Here is a 19,764-nt window from a genome sequence, read left to right as displayed (position 1 = left end):
TTTGTTTTAAAAACCACCAGAAAACTGCACCTGCAACTCTTTCTCTTTTAAAAGGTCTTCTATTATGCTATATCTTAACAATATATTGTAGGGCCATATCCATACAAAACATGTCTGTGAAGTGCTCAAAATACCAAATAGATCACCTATTGTAGCGTGCCTCATACAACCTCTATTTCAGCCCTGTTCCTGAATGGGACATTGCCAGGAGTTCATTGTAAAGCCAGCCCACATTTCCGATATGACTTCATAACCGAAACAAATCTAGATCAGCTCATTTGTAGAAATGTGTGTGAGGAGAAAAAAGAGAGAGGGTTGTATTTTCGGACACTTTGTGATTCTACTTACACACCGGGGACACACATTTATGTATAAAAGACAGAAAAAAGTGCATTTTGCAAAATAGGGGACCTTTAAATCAAGGTTGAAGACTTCTCTTTCAGTCGCTGCCTATTTAACTTTTATTGTTTTTTTTGTGAAGCACTTTAATTGCCTTGCTGTTGAAATGCGCTCTCCTTGCCCTTTGTGTTTCTTTTCAGCCGCAGAGCCTCAGGCCTTCTGTCAGGGCCGGTTCTGTAGCTCTCATGAGTTCTGCGGAGAAACAAGCAGTGGAACCCGTTGCTTCTGCCGTGCAGTATTTGCCTCAACAGTCACATCAGAAAAACCTTTCGGTGAGAAGGCTCTTACAAACAACCTCACAATAATCCTCTATGCTGTGTCCTACCGAAGCAAAGTATGTTCATAGATGACTTAAAAGGAGACATTTCCTCTGAGTCAAATGTTTCCCCATTGCCCAGCCTGTTAGTGGCAGGTCCTTCGTCTTTTGCAAACAACTTTTCTAAGACCCAATGTAAAACATCATGGGGCAGAGTACAGGTGTGAAGGAGAGTTCATAAAGTCTTACGACAGAGAGTGCGGTGCCTAGAGAATCTGAACGCGCTTATACTTTGTGGCGTAAATATGGGCCAACGGGATGTTATTGCAGGAGAACAACTATAATCATCCACAGAATTCTGAACAGTCACCATCAGATGATTTATGAAAAACAACTGTAATTTTAAGGATTTTTTTCCGATTAATTTTTTCCTTTTCTTTCTGAATGGATGGTCAAGTGTATCCTATGCTAAATGAAAATAACTAAGGAAGCATTGAAGCACCTTTCCTTTCATCTAGAGAATCCAAACAGCTGTTATCATGGCTAACACCTAGTTACTTCAAATCATTTCACTCATTTAGCATCCTAAACAACAAACACAATTTCAACGCATACCTTTAATGGGAAAAGTACAGTGTCTCAAAAAAGTGAGTACACCCCTCACATTTTTGTAAATATTGTATTATATCTTTTAATGGAACAACACTGAAGATATGACACTTTGATACAATGTAAAGTAGTCAGTGTACAGCTTGTATAACAGTGTACCTTTGCTGTGCCCTCAAAATAACTCAACACACAGCCATTAATGTCTAAACCGCTGGCAACAAAAGTGAGTACACCCCAAAGTGAAAATGGCCAAATTGTGCCCAAAGTGTCGATATTTTGTGTGGCCACCATTATTTTCCAGAACTGCCTTAACTCTCTTGGGCATAGAGTTCACTAGAGCTTCACAAGCTGCCACTGGAATCCTCTTCCACTCTTCCATGACGACATCACGGAGCTTGTGGATGTTAGAGACCTTGCGCTCCTCCAGCTTCCGTTTGAGGATACCCCACAGATGCCCCACAGACTGACCCCCCACCCCTTTAACCTCTGCAGCAATGCTGGCAGCAGTCATACGTCTATTTTCAAGAGACACCCTCTGGATATGACGCTGAGCACGTGCACTCAACTTCTTTGGTCGACCATGGCGCGGTCTGTTCTGAGTGGAGCCTGTCCTGTTAAACCGCTGTATGGTCTTAGCCACCGTGCTGCAGCTCAGTTTCAGGGTGTTGGCCATCTTCTTATAGCCTAGGCCAGGGGTGCCCAACCAGTCGATCGCGGGCTACCAGTCGATCGCGGGCTGAGTTCCATTCGATCGCGAGAAAATGTTGTGTGTAGGCTATCCTCCTACTGTTGTGTAAAATAGGCCTACATTAAAACTTCCAACTTAAAACATCTTAAATAGGCACAATGAACTGCTGATCGCGTGAAGCAGTGTGTAGATTTGTACAGCTGTAGTAAGATAGATCAGGCATAATCAAAGAAAAAATCTCACGCGCTTCTTTCTATCTGCGCGCGCATGGTATGGTTGCTAGGTTCTAACTAAGGACTCAAAAGGGCACGAGAAACTTGACTAGAGCGAGTGGATACTACCATGGCAGCAGAAGCTAAAAAATCTGTGGGGTGGGAGGAGGATTATTTTTTCGTGTGTTCGAATGCCAAGTCCATCTGTCTTATCTGCAATGCAAATGTGGCTTTACCAAAGAAAGGGAATTTGGAGCTGCATTTCAAGACGGTCCACAAGAGCTACGATACAAACTTCCCAGCTAAATCACCACTGCACGCCCGAAAAGTCAAGGAATTGAAAAGTCAGCGAGCAGCACAACAGTCCATTTGTACCAGGCCCAATACCACGAGTAAGGCTGCAACCATAGCTTCTTATCGTGTCTGTCGTGTTCTAGCAAACGGAAAGAAATCTTTCAAGGATGGTGAGATTGTGAAAGAAGCGTTCATGGAAGCCGCCGATGCGCTTTTTGCCGATTTTAAAAATCGAAAGGAGATTGTGTCTGCTATTCAGGATGTGCAGCTATCAAGAAATTCTGTTACACGGCGATGCAAGGGAATGATGGAGGATGTTGAACAGCAATTGAGAAATTATATTGACACATGTAAGTGTTTTTCTCTGCATTTCGATGAATCCACTGATGCTGTGGATGTGGCTCAGCTATGTGTGTTCATTAGAATGGTTTTCGACAATATGAGTGTAAAAGAAGAGCTGCTGACCACTTTGCCTTTGAAAGGGCACACAAGAGGCACACATATTTTTTTCCGGTTTTTATGGAATTTGTTAGTAAGAGCAAGTTGCCCCTCTTCAAACTCATCTCCATTACAACTGATGGGGCTCCAGCAATGATTGGACGTACTGCTGGGTTCATTGGATTGTGCAAACAGTCTGAATCTTTCCTGGATTTCCTGAATTACCATTGTATAATTCACCAGCAAGGGTTGTGCGGGAAACTTTTAAATATGAAAGACGTGATGGATGTGGCTATCAAGATTGCGTGTTCTGTTCGGGCCAGGAGTCTGCAGAGGCGATTATTCCGTGCGCAACTGGAGGAGACCGGTGCAGAACACACAGATCTGCTGCTGCACACAGACGTAAGGTGGCTCAGCAGAGGTACATTTCTGGAACGGTTTTCTGAATTGTTGCCCGAAATTAAAGAATTTCTGAAACGTTCAAACCATGCTGAACATGCACAGCTAGAAGACAGTCAGTGGCTCTTGGATTTAGCCTTTCTTACTGATCTGACTGACAAGCTCAATAACTTGAATCTAGAGCTGCAGGGTAAGAACAAACACATCATCAACATGATCAGCTCTATCAAGCAGGTTGCAACAGTGTGATCTGCGGAACTTTCCACACATGGACACAGAACTTAAGCGTCAGGGCAAAGACTGTGCGGAGCTTGAGAGTGCACGTTATGATGATCAAGTGCAAAGCATCTTGTCAGAATTTGACAGGAGCTTTACTGACTTTGCATCCATTGAGCCTGTTGTCAGTTTTCTCAGTTTTCCATTTGGGGAAAATATAGATGTGGATTGTATAACGTCCAAAGTGGCATCACTCTTCAACCTGGATAGCGGTGCTATTGAGAATGAGATCCTCACACTAAATAATGACATTGAGCTCAAATCAAGAGCTACACCTGACACAAATGTCCAACTCTGGAATCTAATGCAGAAAGAGAGGTACCCCAACCTCAGACAAACTGCAAAGAATTTGACTGCACTTTTTGGATCAACATTTTTGTGTGAGTCTGCCTTTTCACATATGAAAATCATTAAGTCAAAATACAGATCCACCAGGACTGATGACCACCTTGTTACGACTACCAACTTGAATTAGGCATTGTATTAATTGGGTTGTATGTTGTTGTGTTGTTACGGGCCAGTCCTAGGCCTACTTGTGCTTATTCTTTGCACGACGTACATTTACTTCAATAAATGTATTATTATTGTTAAAACTTGATCTTTGTGTCAGAACATTGTGTTATTATATAGGTGCACAATTAATTGTGGCTACGCTATGGCTTTCGATATGGCTTGGTAGATCTCGACACACCATCAACTTTAAAAATAGATCTTGGTTCAATAAAGGTTGGGCACCCCTGGTCTAGGCCATCTTTATGTAGAGCATCACTTCTTTTTTTCAGATCCTCAGAGAGTTCTTTGCCATGGGGTGCCATGTTGAACTTCCAGTGAGCAGTATGAGAGAGTGTGAGAGCGATAACACCAAAGTTAACACACCTGTTCCCCATTCACACCTGAGACCTTGTAACACTAACGAGTCACATGACACCAGGGAGGGAAAATGGCTAATTGGGCAAAATTTGGCCATTTTCACTTTGGGGTGTACTCACTTTTGTTGCCAGCGGTTTAGACATTAATGGCTGTGTGTAGAGTTATTTTGAGGGCACAGTACATTTACACTGTTATACAAGCTGTACACTGACTACTTTACATTGTATCAAAGTGTCATATCTTCAGTGTTGTCCCATGAAAAGATATAATAAAATATTTACAAAAATGTGAGGGGTTTACTCACTTTTGTGAGATACTGTAAATATACAGTATATGCAGATTTTTACCCGTCTTCAGCCCCTTATTGACCAACGTAAGTGTCCGAAACAAAAAAACATACCCTTTTAAGGTTCTGACAGTATCATTACATTTTTACAGAATTACTTGATTAATTGAAAGCGTTAAGACAGCAAAGATAGAGGTCACATAAAAAGCTGATTCTACATTTTGAACACAGTGTGTTTTAAATGCTAACCTGTTTCACGTTGTTCAGGTGAGGCGGTAACCTGCAATGGGTCTTCTCGGGTGGCCACTCTGTATGGTTGTCTCCTAGAGGACAAGGGCATCAGCTACTCAGACCTGCACCTCTTTGACACGACCTGCATAAGTGAAATGGACCATTTGACCCACGTGGTATCCTTATCCCTGGACACGAACACCAAACCCTGTGGGTCAATTATCAAGGTGGGTGCCTCTCTTCCGAGTTTTTACTCTCAACAAGCAGCCAGCTGTCCTCTGTAGGTTTTATTCATTCCTTAGTGGTGGCTCTGACTAATTTTAGATTCAGAGATTTAAAGGCTTAGTCATATGCAAAATAACTACAGCATAGTTTGGCTTCTCCAACGGTGCAACAACAACATACTTAAAGAGGCCCTATTATGCTGTTTGGGTTTTTGTCTTTCCTGTAGTGTGTTATATACAGTAGGATTGTGTGCATCTAAATGGTCTGCAAAGGCTAAAATCTCAAAGTTCCCTCCAGAGTTAGACCAGCCTACTACTAAAAAAAAACATGAAAATACAATACTACATACATCATATAAGTGTGCAGAACAGTTGCTAAAACCCTTCAGGGAAAACATTTTTTTGACCATAACAGAATAAAATCTTTATATGATTTTTTTTAAAAGCCGTTTTAGGAAGGGGACATTTGTCCTCCAAGGTATGGAGTAGGAGTTTTACTTTTTCATTTCACTCATCCAAATCAATAATCAAAATAATATATAACCAAATTAAAAATGTCTCTCTTACATTTGCTATACAGAAAACAATTGTATTAAATGAAATGAATATATTTGTTAGTTATGATTAAGATAAAGTTGCTTAAAATATTAATAATATAACATTTTTGGCAGTTTTTTGACAAGGACAATCTTTATTACAAGTGAGGCACAAGAGGTAAAAACGTCATATACTGTATAAGAAACAAGAGCTGAAGATTGAAACTCGTATGGACAGTAACACTCTCTCTGACGCTGCAGATGAACAACGAAAGCGAGATTATCAACAAGAATGGCGTCATGCTGGAAACCAACGGCATGGAGCTTGTTGACTTCACCTGCCCCTTCACTTTTCCAGACATAGACATCGATTTTTCAGTGATCTTCCAAGTGAAGAGTGGCTTCAGCAAGTATGTTCCACAATGCACCTTGCACAATCAAATGATCACAACTATTTCCTAAAATAAAACATCAAATATATTTTATTGATATGGATAAGTAATATAAAGAAAATAATGTTAGACCATTCAACAACTTTGGGTCAATTGTTTAATACTGTTACTGTGTTAGCAGGGATGTACGATTAGTCAGTGGTGGAAGAAATACTCAAATCTTGTACTAAAGTAAAAATAGAAATACCACAGTTTCTAAATACTCTGAAAGGTCAAAGTCTTACATACAACATTTGTAGTAAGTAAATGTAAAGAAGCATTATCATCAAACTGTACCTGAAGGGCCAAAAGTAAAAGTAGTTATTTTTCACATTTGAGTAGCATATTGTTAGCTTGTAATTATTGATGTGTGTTTATGTGCTTAGTAACTGTTTAACATCTTCAGAATGAGAAAAGCTTTGGTATATAATAGTGCTAACATAAATACAGTAAGAGAAATTCAAATGGGAAAATAAGAGCAAATATATATACAAATAATTTGAATAAATAGAAAACGTGTACATAAAACATAAATATACAAAACAATAAATAGAATAGGAATATTACAAATTCAGAGTTCTGAAAGTGTTACTGTGCTGCAGATGTGTGCAAAATCTTCAGAGGAATGTGAAAAATGTCACAGGTTCACAGTGTGAGCTTTTATTTGCATACAGTGTTGAAAGGATGACATATTTTTGTAGGCTCCATCGACTGAAGCAATCATTTTTAAAAAACATATATTTATTGTTTTTTTCATGTTAATACAACAACATCCAACAATTTAAACATCCAAAATATATGGCAGTAAAGAAAATAGTAATTAAATGATGAATACAATAAAAATAATAAAAAATAAATAATAATAATAAATAAAAGAGGATTCAAAATGTAGGTTACAGCTTGCACTCCCAACAACACATTAAATCATTTTCATTATCTCACTCCCCCATTGCCTCCTCCATATCCCCCTCCCTCAACAGTTCCAGAAACATCCTCCAAATATCGTAAAATTCAGAAGCCCTCTTTCTAACAATATAGGTCAGTTTCTCAAGAGCCAAACTCGATGTTAAGTTACGTAACCAGTGGATAAAAGAGGGGCGACCAGCATTCTTCCAACATAATGCAATACAGCGTTTGGCCTGCAATAAACAAAGGTCAACCATTTGTCTTTCCTTGCAAGATGAAGAACAGTCATCTGGATAAATACCTAAAATACATACCTTAGGGCATAAAGGTATAGGGGAAGTCGTGATCCGAGAGATATACTTTAACACTGAGCTCCAAAATGTTTGAATCTCTTCACATTTCCATAAACAGTGATATAATGTACCCTGGTGATTGTTGCACTTATAACATAGATTAAGTATATTAGGATCACATTTATTTAATTGTACAGGGGAGATCTATGTTCGCATTATCCAATTAAATTGTATCATTCTCAATCGAGTGTTGATGGATTGAGTGTGTATTTTTAAACATATTTCACTCCATTCAATGAGAGTAATATCTTCTTGTAGGTCTCGTATCCATTGCTGTCTCTTACTATCAGAGTTTTCCTTATGGTTTTCAAACAACATGTTATAAAACAAGGATACCAATCTTTTACCCAAACAGTTTTCTGTAACATCTGTTTCTAAGACGGAGAATGGAGGTCGTTGCACTGAATTGTTTAAGTGTGCCAGAATAAAACTTCTTAAGTTATAGATACTTAAAGAAGTGTTTTTGCGGTACATCAAACTTTGCCTTTATCTCACTGAATGACATTAGAGTATTGTCCTCATATACATCCTGTAGTTTTACTATGCCCTTGTTCAGCCATGCTTTAAAACCCATGTCGTTCTTTGCTGGGGCGAAGTGATCATTACCCCATATTGGGGAGAAACAGGACAACCCTGGGGAGTCCCCTAACAGTTTTTGAACTACATGCCAAACAACAATAGTGTTTTTTACAAAAGGATTAGTAGTACTCTTCTTTAATGTTTTATAGGATGCTGAGTATAGATAGATATTCAATGACAAACCTTTTGAAGATAGTTTTTCAATTTCTATCCAGGGCATGAAAACATCATTAGAAAACCAAAACATTGTGGCTCTCAACTGCGCAGCCCAATAATACCATTCTAGATTTGGCAACTGTAGCCCTCCCCTATCATACGGTAAATATAAATAGAGAGAGTCTGAGTCTTGGCTTCCTATTATTCCAGATGAAATTAGAAAGGAGCTTTCTGGTCCTAGGAAAGAAAGAAGGAGGCGGGGCAAGTGGGATTGACTGAAAAACATATAAAAATGTAGGTAGTATAGTCATCTTTACAATGTTTATTCTTCCCAGTAAAGAAAGCGGTAGTGTTGTCCACCTAGTGATATCTTCCGACACCTCTGCTACCATGGGCTCATAATTGACTGAACTAAGATTACTTATCTTTGGGGTTATTCTGATGCCCAAGTATTTAAATCCCTCTGTGGCGCTCACAAATGGGTGGGATACTACAGGTTTCTTCCTTTCCCTTACATTTAAGGACATAATAGATGACTTTTCTTTGTTCACTTTGAATCCAGAGATAGTACCAAACTGAATAAACAACTCCAAGAGAGATGGTATCGATTCAGTAAGATGTGACAAAAATACAATGGTATCATCAGCGTACATTGCTGTTTTGTGTTCCATGTCCCCAATCTTAATACCATGGATTGAGGGGTGAGATCTAATCGCAATAGCTAATGGTTCCATGGCCATTACAAAAAGTAGAGGCGAAAGTGGTGACCCTTGCCTTGTGCCTCGGAATAGCTCAAAAGGTTGAGAGGTGAGATTATTAGTAGATACCATTGCAGAAGAATCAACAAATAAAATTTCGACCGATCTACGAAAGTAATCACCAAATCCAAAACGCCTAAGCACCTCCAGGAGATAGGGCCATTCGACTCGGTCGAACACCTTTTCCGCGTCGAGTGATAGTACTGCGGTGTCAGGAGACTCTTCACACTCGTGGATTATATTAAGAACTCTCCTCACATTGTGGAACCCCTGACGATTTTGTACAAACCCATTCTGGTCTCCATGTATAATGGCTGGTAGAACCCTCTCTAGTCTCATAGCTAAAGCCTTAGCTAGAATCTTTGCATCAGAATTTAAAAGTGATATGGGCCTGTAAGAACTGCTTTCTGTTGCCGCTTTGCCTGGTTTTAAAATAAGAGTGATCAAAGCGCTACGTAATGAAGCAGGGAGGCCACCTGTTTTAAAAGATTCCAAATAAACATCTAATAATAGGGCTATTAATTTTGCTGTAAATAATTTATATACATCTATCGGAAGCCCGTCTGGACCCGAAGCCTTACCACCTCTCATGTTTGTAATGGCGTTAGAGACATCATTCAAATTTAATTCCCTCTCCAAATCAATTTTTGTACTCTCAGAAATACAGGGAATGGCTAATCCATCCAGGAAACTGTTTTGGTTTACCAGGTCTAGTGGGCATTCAGACTTATAAAGGGTTTTATAATATGAAACAAAGGTGTTATTCATTTCTGTGGGATCTGTAGATAATTCTCCTCGTTCGTTCCTAATTATATTGATGGCTCTGTCAGACTCAAGTTTCTTTATCTGCCAAGCTAGCAATTTCCCCGGATTTTCACCCTGATCATAAAAAGTTTGTTTCAGTCTTATTAGACCATCTTCAGCCTTAAGCAGAGAGAGCTCCTCGTGTTCTGCTTTGAGGGTCAGTAATTCCTGGGTTTTTTTTTGTCGAATCATCTATGATAGCCTCATTCTCTAATTCTTTAATTTTAGAATCTAATTCATTCATTGTCTGTTTGAATTTGTTAAGTTTAGAGCTGGGGAAGCTTATCATTTGCCCTCTAATATATGCTTTAAAAGCTTCCCACCTAATGGTTGCAGTTGTTTGATTCGTATTTATTGAGAAGTAGAGATCAATGTGTTCTCCTACAAATTTTATAAAGTCAGGGTGGTGTAGCCATTTAGGGTGTAAGCGCCAATTAGTTGAGTGTCTCTTCAATTGTTCATCGTTGTAAAATAGTGAGGTTGGGGCATGATCTGACAAAACAATACTATCATATGTACAATTAGTTATACTGGGTAGCAGGGAAGAGGAAATTTAAAAATAATCTATTCGGGAGTGGGTTTTATATACTGCTGAGTAGCATGAGAATTCCCTTTTGTTGGGGTTTTGAATCCTCCACGGATCATAGAGATTCAGGTCTTTCATATATTGTTGAATTTTTTTTCTAGATCGTGAATGGGATGTATCCATCCCTGACGAGCGATCCAGCTCCGGTTCTAGAGCACAATTTAAGTCACCAGCCAATATTATCTTACCAGGGAGGGTGGCCATCAACAGAAATACATTTTCAAAAAATGATGGGTTATCATCATTGGGGCCATAAACATTAATCAAATTGATATTTTCTCTCAGGAGAGTTCCTTGAACCACCAAAAATCTACCAGCTTTATCATAAATAGTGTTGGTTACCTGGAAAGGCACTGAGTTATGAATTAACACCATAACCCCTCTCGAATGAGAAGGGAAACAGGATGCTAGCACTTTGCCTGGCCATCTCCTACGTATTTTCACCAAGTCCTCTTTGAGTAAATGAGTCTCCTGAATAAACACTATTGAAGACTTAAGTTGTTTAAGTCTGGTAATAACCTGTTTTAATTTAGTCAATTTTACCATCCCTCTAACGTTCCAAGAAGTAAATTTAAAGTTCTTATTCGAAGTCAACTAATCTTAATAATACACTAGTTTGTGCAGCATAGCATCATCTTTTAGTTGTTGGAAAACCTGTTGGATATCTCTGTGTTGTATTGGGAGTGCGCCAGCAAAGTGCAACATGTTGTAAACAATACAGAAAAAAAAAAAACACACAAAAAAAACAACAACATAAAACTCAAAATCTGCCTTACAACAATCCCCTTAGCTGTCAACCTGAACAGAACAGCCCCTCGCCCTCCCCCACCCTCCCCCTGACCTTGGGGTGCAGTTAAGAGCACACACTGTTCCAGTGTAACCAAGGGAGCAGCTAATCCAAACCTAACGTTCATGACAGAATTAAACAAAACTAACAAGACATTTGTGTTCCTGGCAAAAGTATATAATCTACACACAAACAGATTGTTCATCATAGATTTTCTTGCAGTTTAGCTCTCATCTAGGAAAGCCGATAGTATAGTGAATACACACTCCTCTAATAAACAAATGAAAGCCTGCTTAAACAGGGCGCATGGCAGTCTCTAGATAAAGTAAATGAAGAACCCATTATATCTGAGGGGACTGAAGAATGATATAGATGAATATACAAATGATATAAACAAAACAGAAAGTTCTCCTCAAAACAACAGAGACAAAATAAAAGAGTGCATTACCATTTCACACGTGTGTTACTGGCTCTTAAAGCCCGCACCATCAAACTATAGATAAGCGGATCCTGAAGGATACAGCAGATCATTCTAATTACTCTACGAGTCCTTTGTGTTTTGTAAACCTTGGATGAAACTTTCAGCATCTGCAGGGGTTTCAAACTCACGTGATTGACCATCAGACGTCACTCGTAGCTTAGCTGGGTAAATTATTCCGTACCGTATGTTCATTGATAACAGTTGTTGTTTTACCCGGTCGAAACCCCTCCTACGTCGGTGGAGCTCCGTAGAAAAATCCGGGAAGAACATGATCTCCTGACCGCCGCAGATGACTTTGCCTTTGGCCCTGGCTGCTCTCATCACCCGAACTTTATCCTGGAAGTTTAAAAACTTCTCGATGAGGACTCTCGGTCTGGTCGATCGATTAGGTTGCGTCCGACCGGGCAACCTGTGTGCTCTTTCGATGAGAGGGTGTCTTGGGAATGCCTCTGGTCCCAGCGCTTCGGGGAGCCACTTCTCCAGGAAAGCCACCGCATCATTTCCTTCCATCTTCTCCGGTACGTTAACTAGTCGCAGGTTGGATCGGCGAGAGCGGTTTTCAAGCTTGTCGAGTTTGTTCGTGAGGAGAGTAACTTGTTTAACCAGCGCATCAGTCTTGCCTTTCTCTGAGTTAACTGTGTCCTCTACGCTGCTGATGCGCACTTCTGCTTCATCCATGCGAGCCGAGAAGTCCTGCAAGTCCCTCTCAACGTCTTGGATTGCTTTCAGGACCATATCAGTCTTTGTGGAAAAGTCATTTCTAATCCCATCGAGTATCTGAATAATGTCCATGTTGTGGGCCCCTCCAGCATCCACGTCTCCGTGACACACGTGGCTAGCTTCACCTGTTGAGTTAGCTAGGCTGTTAGCATCTGAGACCTCCTCTTCTTCACTCGGAGAAAAGTGTGCTCTAGATTTGTTTTGTGCTTTCTTTGTCGGCATATTGTCGCGGGTGTACAAAAATAAGTCGCCGGAAATGATAGTTATCACTGTTCATGCAGTTAAAGGAACATTTACAGGATTTTACAAGAATATCGCAGGAGCTCACAAAAACACGTGTGCTTAGGTCGGTGTCATAACCACGCCCCCTGAAGCAATCATTTTAATTCAGCTGACGCTTTTATCCGAAGCTACTTACACAAAGTTCAATAAACTATAAAGATACAAACTTAGAAAAACTAGAAAGATGCAGATATATTTGCCTCAAATAAGCCATTGTAAGTGCTGATGCATTCGTTTCAAAGGGATTAACTTTTGAATGCCTTATGGAGATCGTATTGAAACGCAGGAGACGTTCATTACAGTTGAGCACACGAATGCGTGTCTCGTTTAATCACACAGTAAAAGCTATAACAAAACAAGATGGCGCTGTCCTGTAAACCAACAAGCATGGGGCTCCACGTCATCGTAAACACACATTAATTAAAGGGACCACGATCCCTTTTTACAGTCGTACTTTCAAGCACAAACCAACGGTCATACTTACAGGCATGAAACAACAGTGTGTAGAACCACACTTAAGAAGGAGGTGAATTATGTATATTACATTCACTACAGCCTTCACAATAATAGCATATTTTAGAGGCAGTTAGATCACAGCCTGCAGTACACAGCCACGTCTGCGACCAACAGCATATTTTAGAAAGAGTAGAAAATCTTCCTATACTCGTTTTGGTAACACTTAACTTGAATGGGTGTTCATAAGACTGACATAACATTGTCATAACCATGACATTACACCTGTCTTAAACATTAATGAATACTTATGACAGTTGTCCTTAAGTGTCATTCGGTAAGTTATGTCACTTTTGATGCAAAGGTGGCCTTGTTTGAGATGTCCTTGTTGTGACAAGTTGACATAAACCAAGACAACAAACCTGTCATAAACATGTCATAGCAGACCTAACTGTCAAACTTAAGAAAAACGTTTAGCTTCATATCTTAGCGCGACATTAAACCGTCATATATGGATGTCTGCTATGACAAGGGCCAACTGGTTTAACCGGCTTGGTTTTGAACACGTACAGTAAAAAGGCACAATAAAATATTACAGTGGTTTTAAAAAGTGAGGGAATGTCACTTAGTATGGACATTAGTGTACATTTAAGCAAGTAATAACAATAGAGTTTTTCCCACTATTCTAATTTAAACTGTTATCCCACTACAATTTGTAGGCAAAAGTTGTACTTTTTTTGTTCCACTACATTTTTTTTGCAGCTTTAACTTCTAGGTACTTTGCAGATTTATGATCATACACCATTTACAGTAACTTATAAATGATAAAGTGTTATTATAAAGTTAACCTTACCAGCTGCAACATTGATGAATACAATAGTTAATCAATGATGATAGAACAATCCTTTTATTAAACATGATTCTGAATAGGCCATACGGAACAATGATGTCATGACCCTTGTTTCGTGTCTGTCATGACTTTGTGTTGTGTTTTAATTTGAAATGTTTTCCCTCTTGTGTCACTCGTTAAGCTTCACTTCCTGTCTGCGTTTCCAGCCTGATTGTGTCATTGTGTTCACCTGTTGCCCCTGTGTTTCTCCTCCCCCTTCCGGCTGTCTCTCATCTTGTGATTACCCATGTGTATTTAGTCCCTGTTTCCCTTTTGTCTGTTGTTCGGTCGTCGTCATTTCTTCCCTGATCTTGTCCATGTTACCTGCCTGTTCCTGTCTCCCTTCATGTCTGAAGCTAAGTGTTTTTTATGTCCTGTGTTCCCCTTGCTTCGTGTTTTTGTCAACAGCTTTTGAATAACGCTCGCTTTTTGTTTGGACCCTTACCTGCTTCCCCTTGATTTACTGCACTTGGGTCCTGTTTCCCCAACTCTGACAAATGACACCTTCTTTGAGGTTCATTTTGCCAATACTTTTGCTTGGGTACGATTTTGAACACAGGAATTTTAGTTATAATTGAGTATTTTTACACTGTAGTATTGCTACTTTTAATTGAATAAATATCTCAGTATTTCTTCCACCTCTGGTTTTAAATATGAAGATGTTGGCTCTTTGAAGACTTTAAAATAACAGGGAATCAGAAGTGCCCAAAGTTTCAGTAGTTTGTGAGGATAAGAGCGCTGAGATGTTGGTGTGTTTTCAGCCCTAACACAGTGGCGTATGTAACATCTGGAATCTGGAACTACACTCTGTCCATGAGGGCTTACATGGACGCCCATCGGGAGTATCCCGTGACTCCAAACACCCAGCTCAAACTGAACCAAAAGGTCTGGCTTGAGCTGCAGGCAGCCGGCGTGGATGAGAAAATAGTTGCTTTGGTGACAGAGAACTGCTATGCAACGAGCGACCCATCACCTCATACCAACTTGAAGTACGACCTCATCACAAACGGGTAAGAGTGGCAAGGACCAGCTGGTTTTATTTGAAGAGCCTTGGAAATAATTTTCTCTGATGCTGTAAACTGGAGGCTAATTTATTCAGAATACTTTATTTATTCCTGGGGAAATATTTGGATTTTGTGCTCAATTTCAAAACAAAATAGAAATTAAAATATTTATATAACAAGATTTTGATTTACTGGAGGAACTGGTTCTATGGGGGGTTATATACTTTATACCTTGGGCGGTTCCACTCGTGAAAGAAAGTTTACAAGAATCTTTGAGGAGATGGCCCTAACCTTTCTTGATTTATTAGGTCGGTAAACAATACAGTTCTCAATTGCTAGTTTTAAAACTTTCTTCATCACAGTATGATGTTTGTTTAGTAAATTATTGTTCCATTAGAGAACAAGAGACAATTTAGCAATGTATGATTCAGGGGCGGGGCTACCTTGTGATTGACACGTTGCTACTTTGTCATTGTGCATGTAACTTTAAACTTTTTTAGAGTTCATTTTAACATGATGATAACTAAATGTGTGTTCAGTATTTAGCAGAATTTAGCCTCTCTCACTATTGGTTAAAAACAATACAGATAACTAAAATGCCAAACTTGAGGCTTCAAGAAAACAATGGGTTTTTGGCTCCTTTCCTTGTATACAGTTCAAATTATACCAAATAGATTTTATTCTCCTGTAAACTTGTCTAACAGACTGCATTATGTAATATTTGGTAGTCAAGGCTCTCAGTAGTTTATCTTTTATCTAGTTAACACGTCACCAAGTGAACAATAAGTTGAGTTCTCACAATTAGTTATTTACACATTTAGTTAAGTGTTGAAATCTGAAAGTATTCCGGCTTCATGGAAGGATTTGATGCTGGATTCAGATTCGATAAAGGCTATGAAACAGCAAATGAACGCTGATGTTTTATGTGTTTCCCTGTTTCTAAACAGCTGTGCAAACCCTGCTGACGACACTGTTGTAATCGAGAGCAATGGAGAGCGCCTAACCGACTACTTCTCCTTCAACATGTTCAAGTTCAATGGGAACTCTAGAGACATGTATTTGCACTGCAGATTGAACCTCTGTCTCAAAAGTGACAATTCCTGCACCAGGGTACGTTAACAAAAATACACGGAAGCTAACCCTTCATCCTGCAAGTACACTAGGACATCTGTGCAACACTGATCCTGGCAGAAGTTTATTGTACAATTTTTTTTTTTGGCATGAAAAAATCCTTTATAAAAGAAAACGTTTTGAGAGTTTATAAAATATGATGTTTTAGTATAAATTAAACAAACCTACAGTTTACACATAAACAGCTTTTTGAAAGATTGAGAGAGCGTTTGTCTTAATCTATAATTACAAACATTTAAGTAATTTACACTTCCAAAAAATGTTTTGGGTGCATTTTCTTATTTATTCATTAGTCTGATCTTTTTCCCTACCTTGCATACTTGCATGTATTACTTGAACCATACTTATTTGATCATGCTTGCAAGTAAAACTTTCAATGCAGGGCTATAAGGATCTCAATAAATCTTGCAACAACAATTTCTATAAAGAGCTTGTTTTGTGCCAGAAGAATGATCATATTGACCAAGCAAGGTTACTTCCCAAATCAGAGGACACTTTTTACTAAAATATCATAGTTTGCTTTTACAGAAAAACAGACCTAGATCCAAACATAGCAGCTTTTCTGCACCATAATTAACATTCATTAAAAATGTCAGATTAAATTGCATCATTTCAAAAAACGGTTTCATTTAAATATCACTACATCATTGTCCCTTATATGTTTTGGGTTGCTGTCCACATATTTTGATCAGTGTTGTTTCTAAAGCCATGATTGATTGAACACTTAAACTTCCTCTTTCACTTTTATCAACAGAGTTGCGGCAAAGGTGCAAGGAGACGCAGATCTTACAAAGAAACCCATGATGAAACCGATTCAATCGTCATCATGGCCTGGGGTATTTAGGTAAGACAAATGTTGTACTAATGAGCACCAGCCAGGATGTAGTCGCCCTAAAAATACCTCCACTAAAAACCTTAAAAACAACAAGGAAACACCACCTTCCTTGACTGGCTTTTATCACTTGTGTTTTGGAGCATAGACTACAAGGGTTTGGCACTACTCTTGTACCAGTTGGTTCAGTAGGCCTTTATCATCCATTCCCCGAACAGGATGCTGCAGGGAGGTTATACATTTTTAGACGGCAATCTCTAGTGGCGATAACTGTTTTGACTTGCGCTTATATGGAAGTCAGGTGTCGTCACAGAGTTAAGGAGAGATGTAGAAAATTCATCAGGACTTTAAGGAGAAGAAAACTCAAAGAATCTGACTGCACTTACACCGGGTAAAATAATCATGATGGAATCTTATGTGTGCATCTTTTACTATCAAACCACATTTTGGATCTCTTTGAAAAATAAATTCTTCATTCAGGTTCATTTGATGTAGTAAACAATATTTCTTTTTGTCTACACGAATCCCAATTAGTATGAATCTATACAAATATTTCGACTAAAGATTAGCTTCATGATATGTGTGTGTATATACAACCAATAATATCATATAAAAATCATGGGGTAGTTGATATATTTGGTCAAATTGCTGACTTAGTAAGAAGTTGTGTAAACAGGGAGATGAGATTGTCTCTGGGACAAGATACGTTTAGGTTTAGAAAGAAACCTGTATGCAAATGCTTTACCTTTTTTACTGCTTACTTTCCAGTTTGTGAGTAGAAGAGAAACGTTTCCCTGCAGTGACAACTTTGGATGTTTCTTCTCAGGTTGGAGACTCAGACCTGTCAACTAGGTGAAGACCTCCAGATGAAGAGTCTGGACACGCATCAATATATTTATGAACATCATCTCCTGAAAAGACTGAGCTCAGTTATGTTGGGCCACATATCACAAAAAATGTTATTACCAAAGCAACATCCTCTTAAATGAGAGCATTACATCAGAAGCTGTAAGAGTGCATCAACATACCTGAGCGCTTCTTTAACGGAGAATAAATAGATACTGTGTGACGGTTACATTCCTGATATGACATACATTTTTTCTTTATTTTACACTCCCTAGGATCTCTCAGTTTTAGTGCCTAAAATATATTAAATATACAGAAGATTCTCTGCATTTTGCACAAACTTTTTTGACCTTTGTACTAAATTGCAAGCTCTCGCACCATTTGTTGACTTATGACAAGATTTCCTGGAGGGACTGATTCTAAAAATCTTATTTTCACTCTACTACTACCACTACTAGAACAAAGAGAAAGCTTTTTATAATTTTCTTAACATCATCACATCAACCATCAGAAATATCTTACCGGCAGAATAGTTTTTCTTTTTAGGAAGACTGACTTAGTTTATCGTAAAGACTGGAAACAGTTTGGCATATAGAAGCAGCCCACAGCATCAGCTGAAGTCCAGCTTTTGTTATTTGGGTAGTGGGGGACCTCCTGCATTAGTCGCAGCTCTCTGCTTCGCTCCACCTGGTGGGACTTGCTCTGTAAGTCTGACTGTGCCGTGCTGCGGTTCCAGATGTTTCTTTTAATTTGACGTAGTGTTTTTGAAGCTAGATAGCACTTTGTCTCCAGCACAGAGAGAACAACAAACCTTAATGTCTCATCTTTAGCTGACTCCAACTCAAAGTAGTGACTGTATTTCCAGCTAGAAAACGCGCATCTCTCTCCTCCCTCCATTGTTGTTTTCGTTTGTGTCGCTGCGTGGTATTACAGGTGAGTTGTCCTCCTGCTGAAAACGTGACTTAATTGTCGCATAGACGTCACTCCCCGAGACACAAGAAGAAAGCAAACGTATATCTTTTTACTAAGGAAAATGACAAAAATAGTAACACAGTGACTTGGATAAGTAACTTTAATCTGAATACTGGTTTGGAAATAGTAACGCGTTAGATTAGTCGTTACTGAAAAAAGTGGTCTGATTAGAGTAACGCGTTACCGACATCACTGTTGAGGACACATGTCCTGGGATAGGAAAAACATCCAGCACATGCCTCGATCTTTCAATTTTCAGTTTGTGAAGAGATAACAAGAAAATACATGTGAAATCGTGAGCTTTGGAGGAATTGATGGGTGTGTTTTTGACAGCCAAGCTAGCTGCTTGCCTCTCCTTAATTGGGTGCTGTTCTGCTGTATCACTTTCATTATGGTGTCCTTTCCTTGCATTAAAAAAAATGGGATAATGGGTAAAAGACAAACATGAGTTTGAGTCCTTGCATTGCTTCATTTGTTCCTGACTTAAAAGAACACAAAGCTTTTGACTGTGGAGTGATACTGCACATGAAATGTAGATTTATAATTAAAGCAACGATATATCCTGCACTGTAAATACAGCTTTAAGTGGCTGAAATCCAAGTTAAAATTACAATATCAAATGTGTCCCACATTTTGCAGAGTCTTTGCCGTGTAAACACACACAGCTGTAATTGATAACATTAATTAGGCGGTTGGTTATGTGCCTACTGTTAAACTGGATTCGGACAGAACGGGAGCATAATGAATTGTATTATTACAGTGCTTGCAATGACATGTGAAAAAAGTGTTGAGCTCATTAGCTGCAACTTTACTGTTTTCCTCTCTTATATGGAGTCACAGGAGAGAATGTTAAAAAACACAAATAATTAAAAGATATAATAATAGTATTCATTAATATTCACATTAATTTCTTTATGTATTTATATATTCAATTGTATTATATTTTCTAGACATTTTTATTTATTTAAAAGTTTAGCCCTTTGTATTTATTCTTTTAACAAACAATAAGCAAGAAGTAATACATTTGAATTCATTTAAAAATTATATAAATATATAAATACAAAAGAAAATTGAAC

The 19,764-nt window shown here is 38.7% G+C and overlaps 1 protein-coding gene across 1 annotated transcript in view; it reads left to right on the top strand.

Moving 5' to 3' along the window:
• Positions 1-19,131, top strand: part of LOC134883341 (alpha-tectorin-like) — a 32,305-nt gene extending 13,174 nt beyond the window's left edge. The window contains exons 8-14 of the mRNA XM_063911661.1: positions 540-671; positions 4,995-5,185; positions 5,980-6,128; positions 14,665-14,913; positions 15,855-16,017; positions 16,793-16,882; positions 17,697-19,131. Of these exons, the coding sequence (XP_063767731.1) occupies positions 540-671; positions 4,995-5,185; positions 5,980-6,128; positions 14,665-14,913; positions 15,855-16,017; positions 16,793-16,882 (974 nt within the window). The 3' untranslated portion in view covers positions 17,697-19,131. The remainder of the gene's footprint in view (positions 1-539; positions 672-4,994; positions 5,186-5,979; positions 6,129-14,664; positions 14,914-15,854; positions 16,018-16,792; positions 16,883-17,696) is intronic.
• Positions 19,132-19,764: the final 633 nt, after the last annotated feature.

Source organism: Eleginops maclovinus, chromosome 20 (assembly GCF_036324505.1).
Source record: "Eleginops maclovinus isolate JMC-PN-2008 ecotype Puerto Natales chromosome 20, JC_Emac_rtc_rv5, whole genome shotgun sequence".
NCBI classification, from domain to species: Eukaryota; Metazoa; Chordata; class Actinopteri; order Perciformes; family Eleginopidae; genus Eleginops; species Eleginops maclovinus.
Note: the sequence above shows the minus strand (reverse complement) of the source record. Positions and strands in the feature narration are given on the sequence as shown.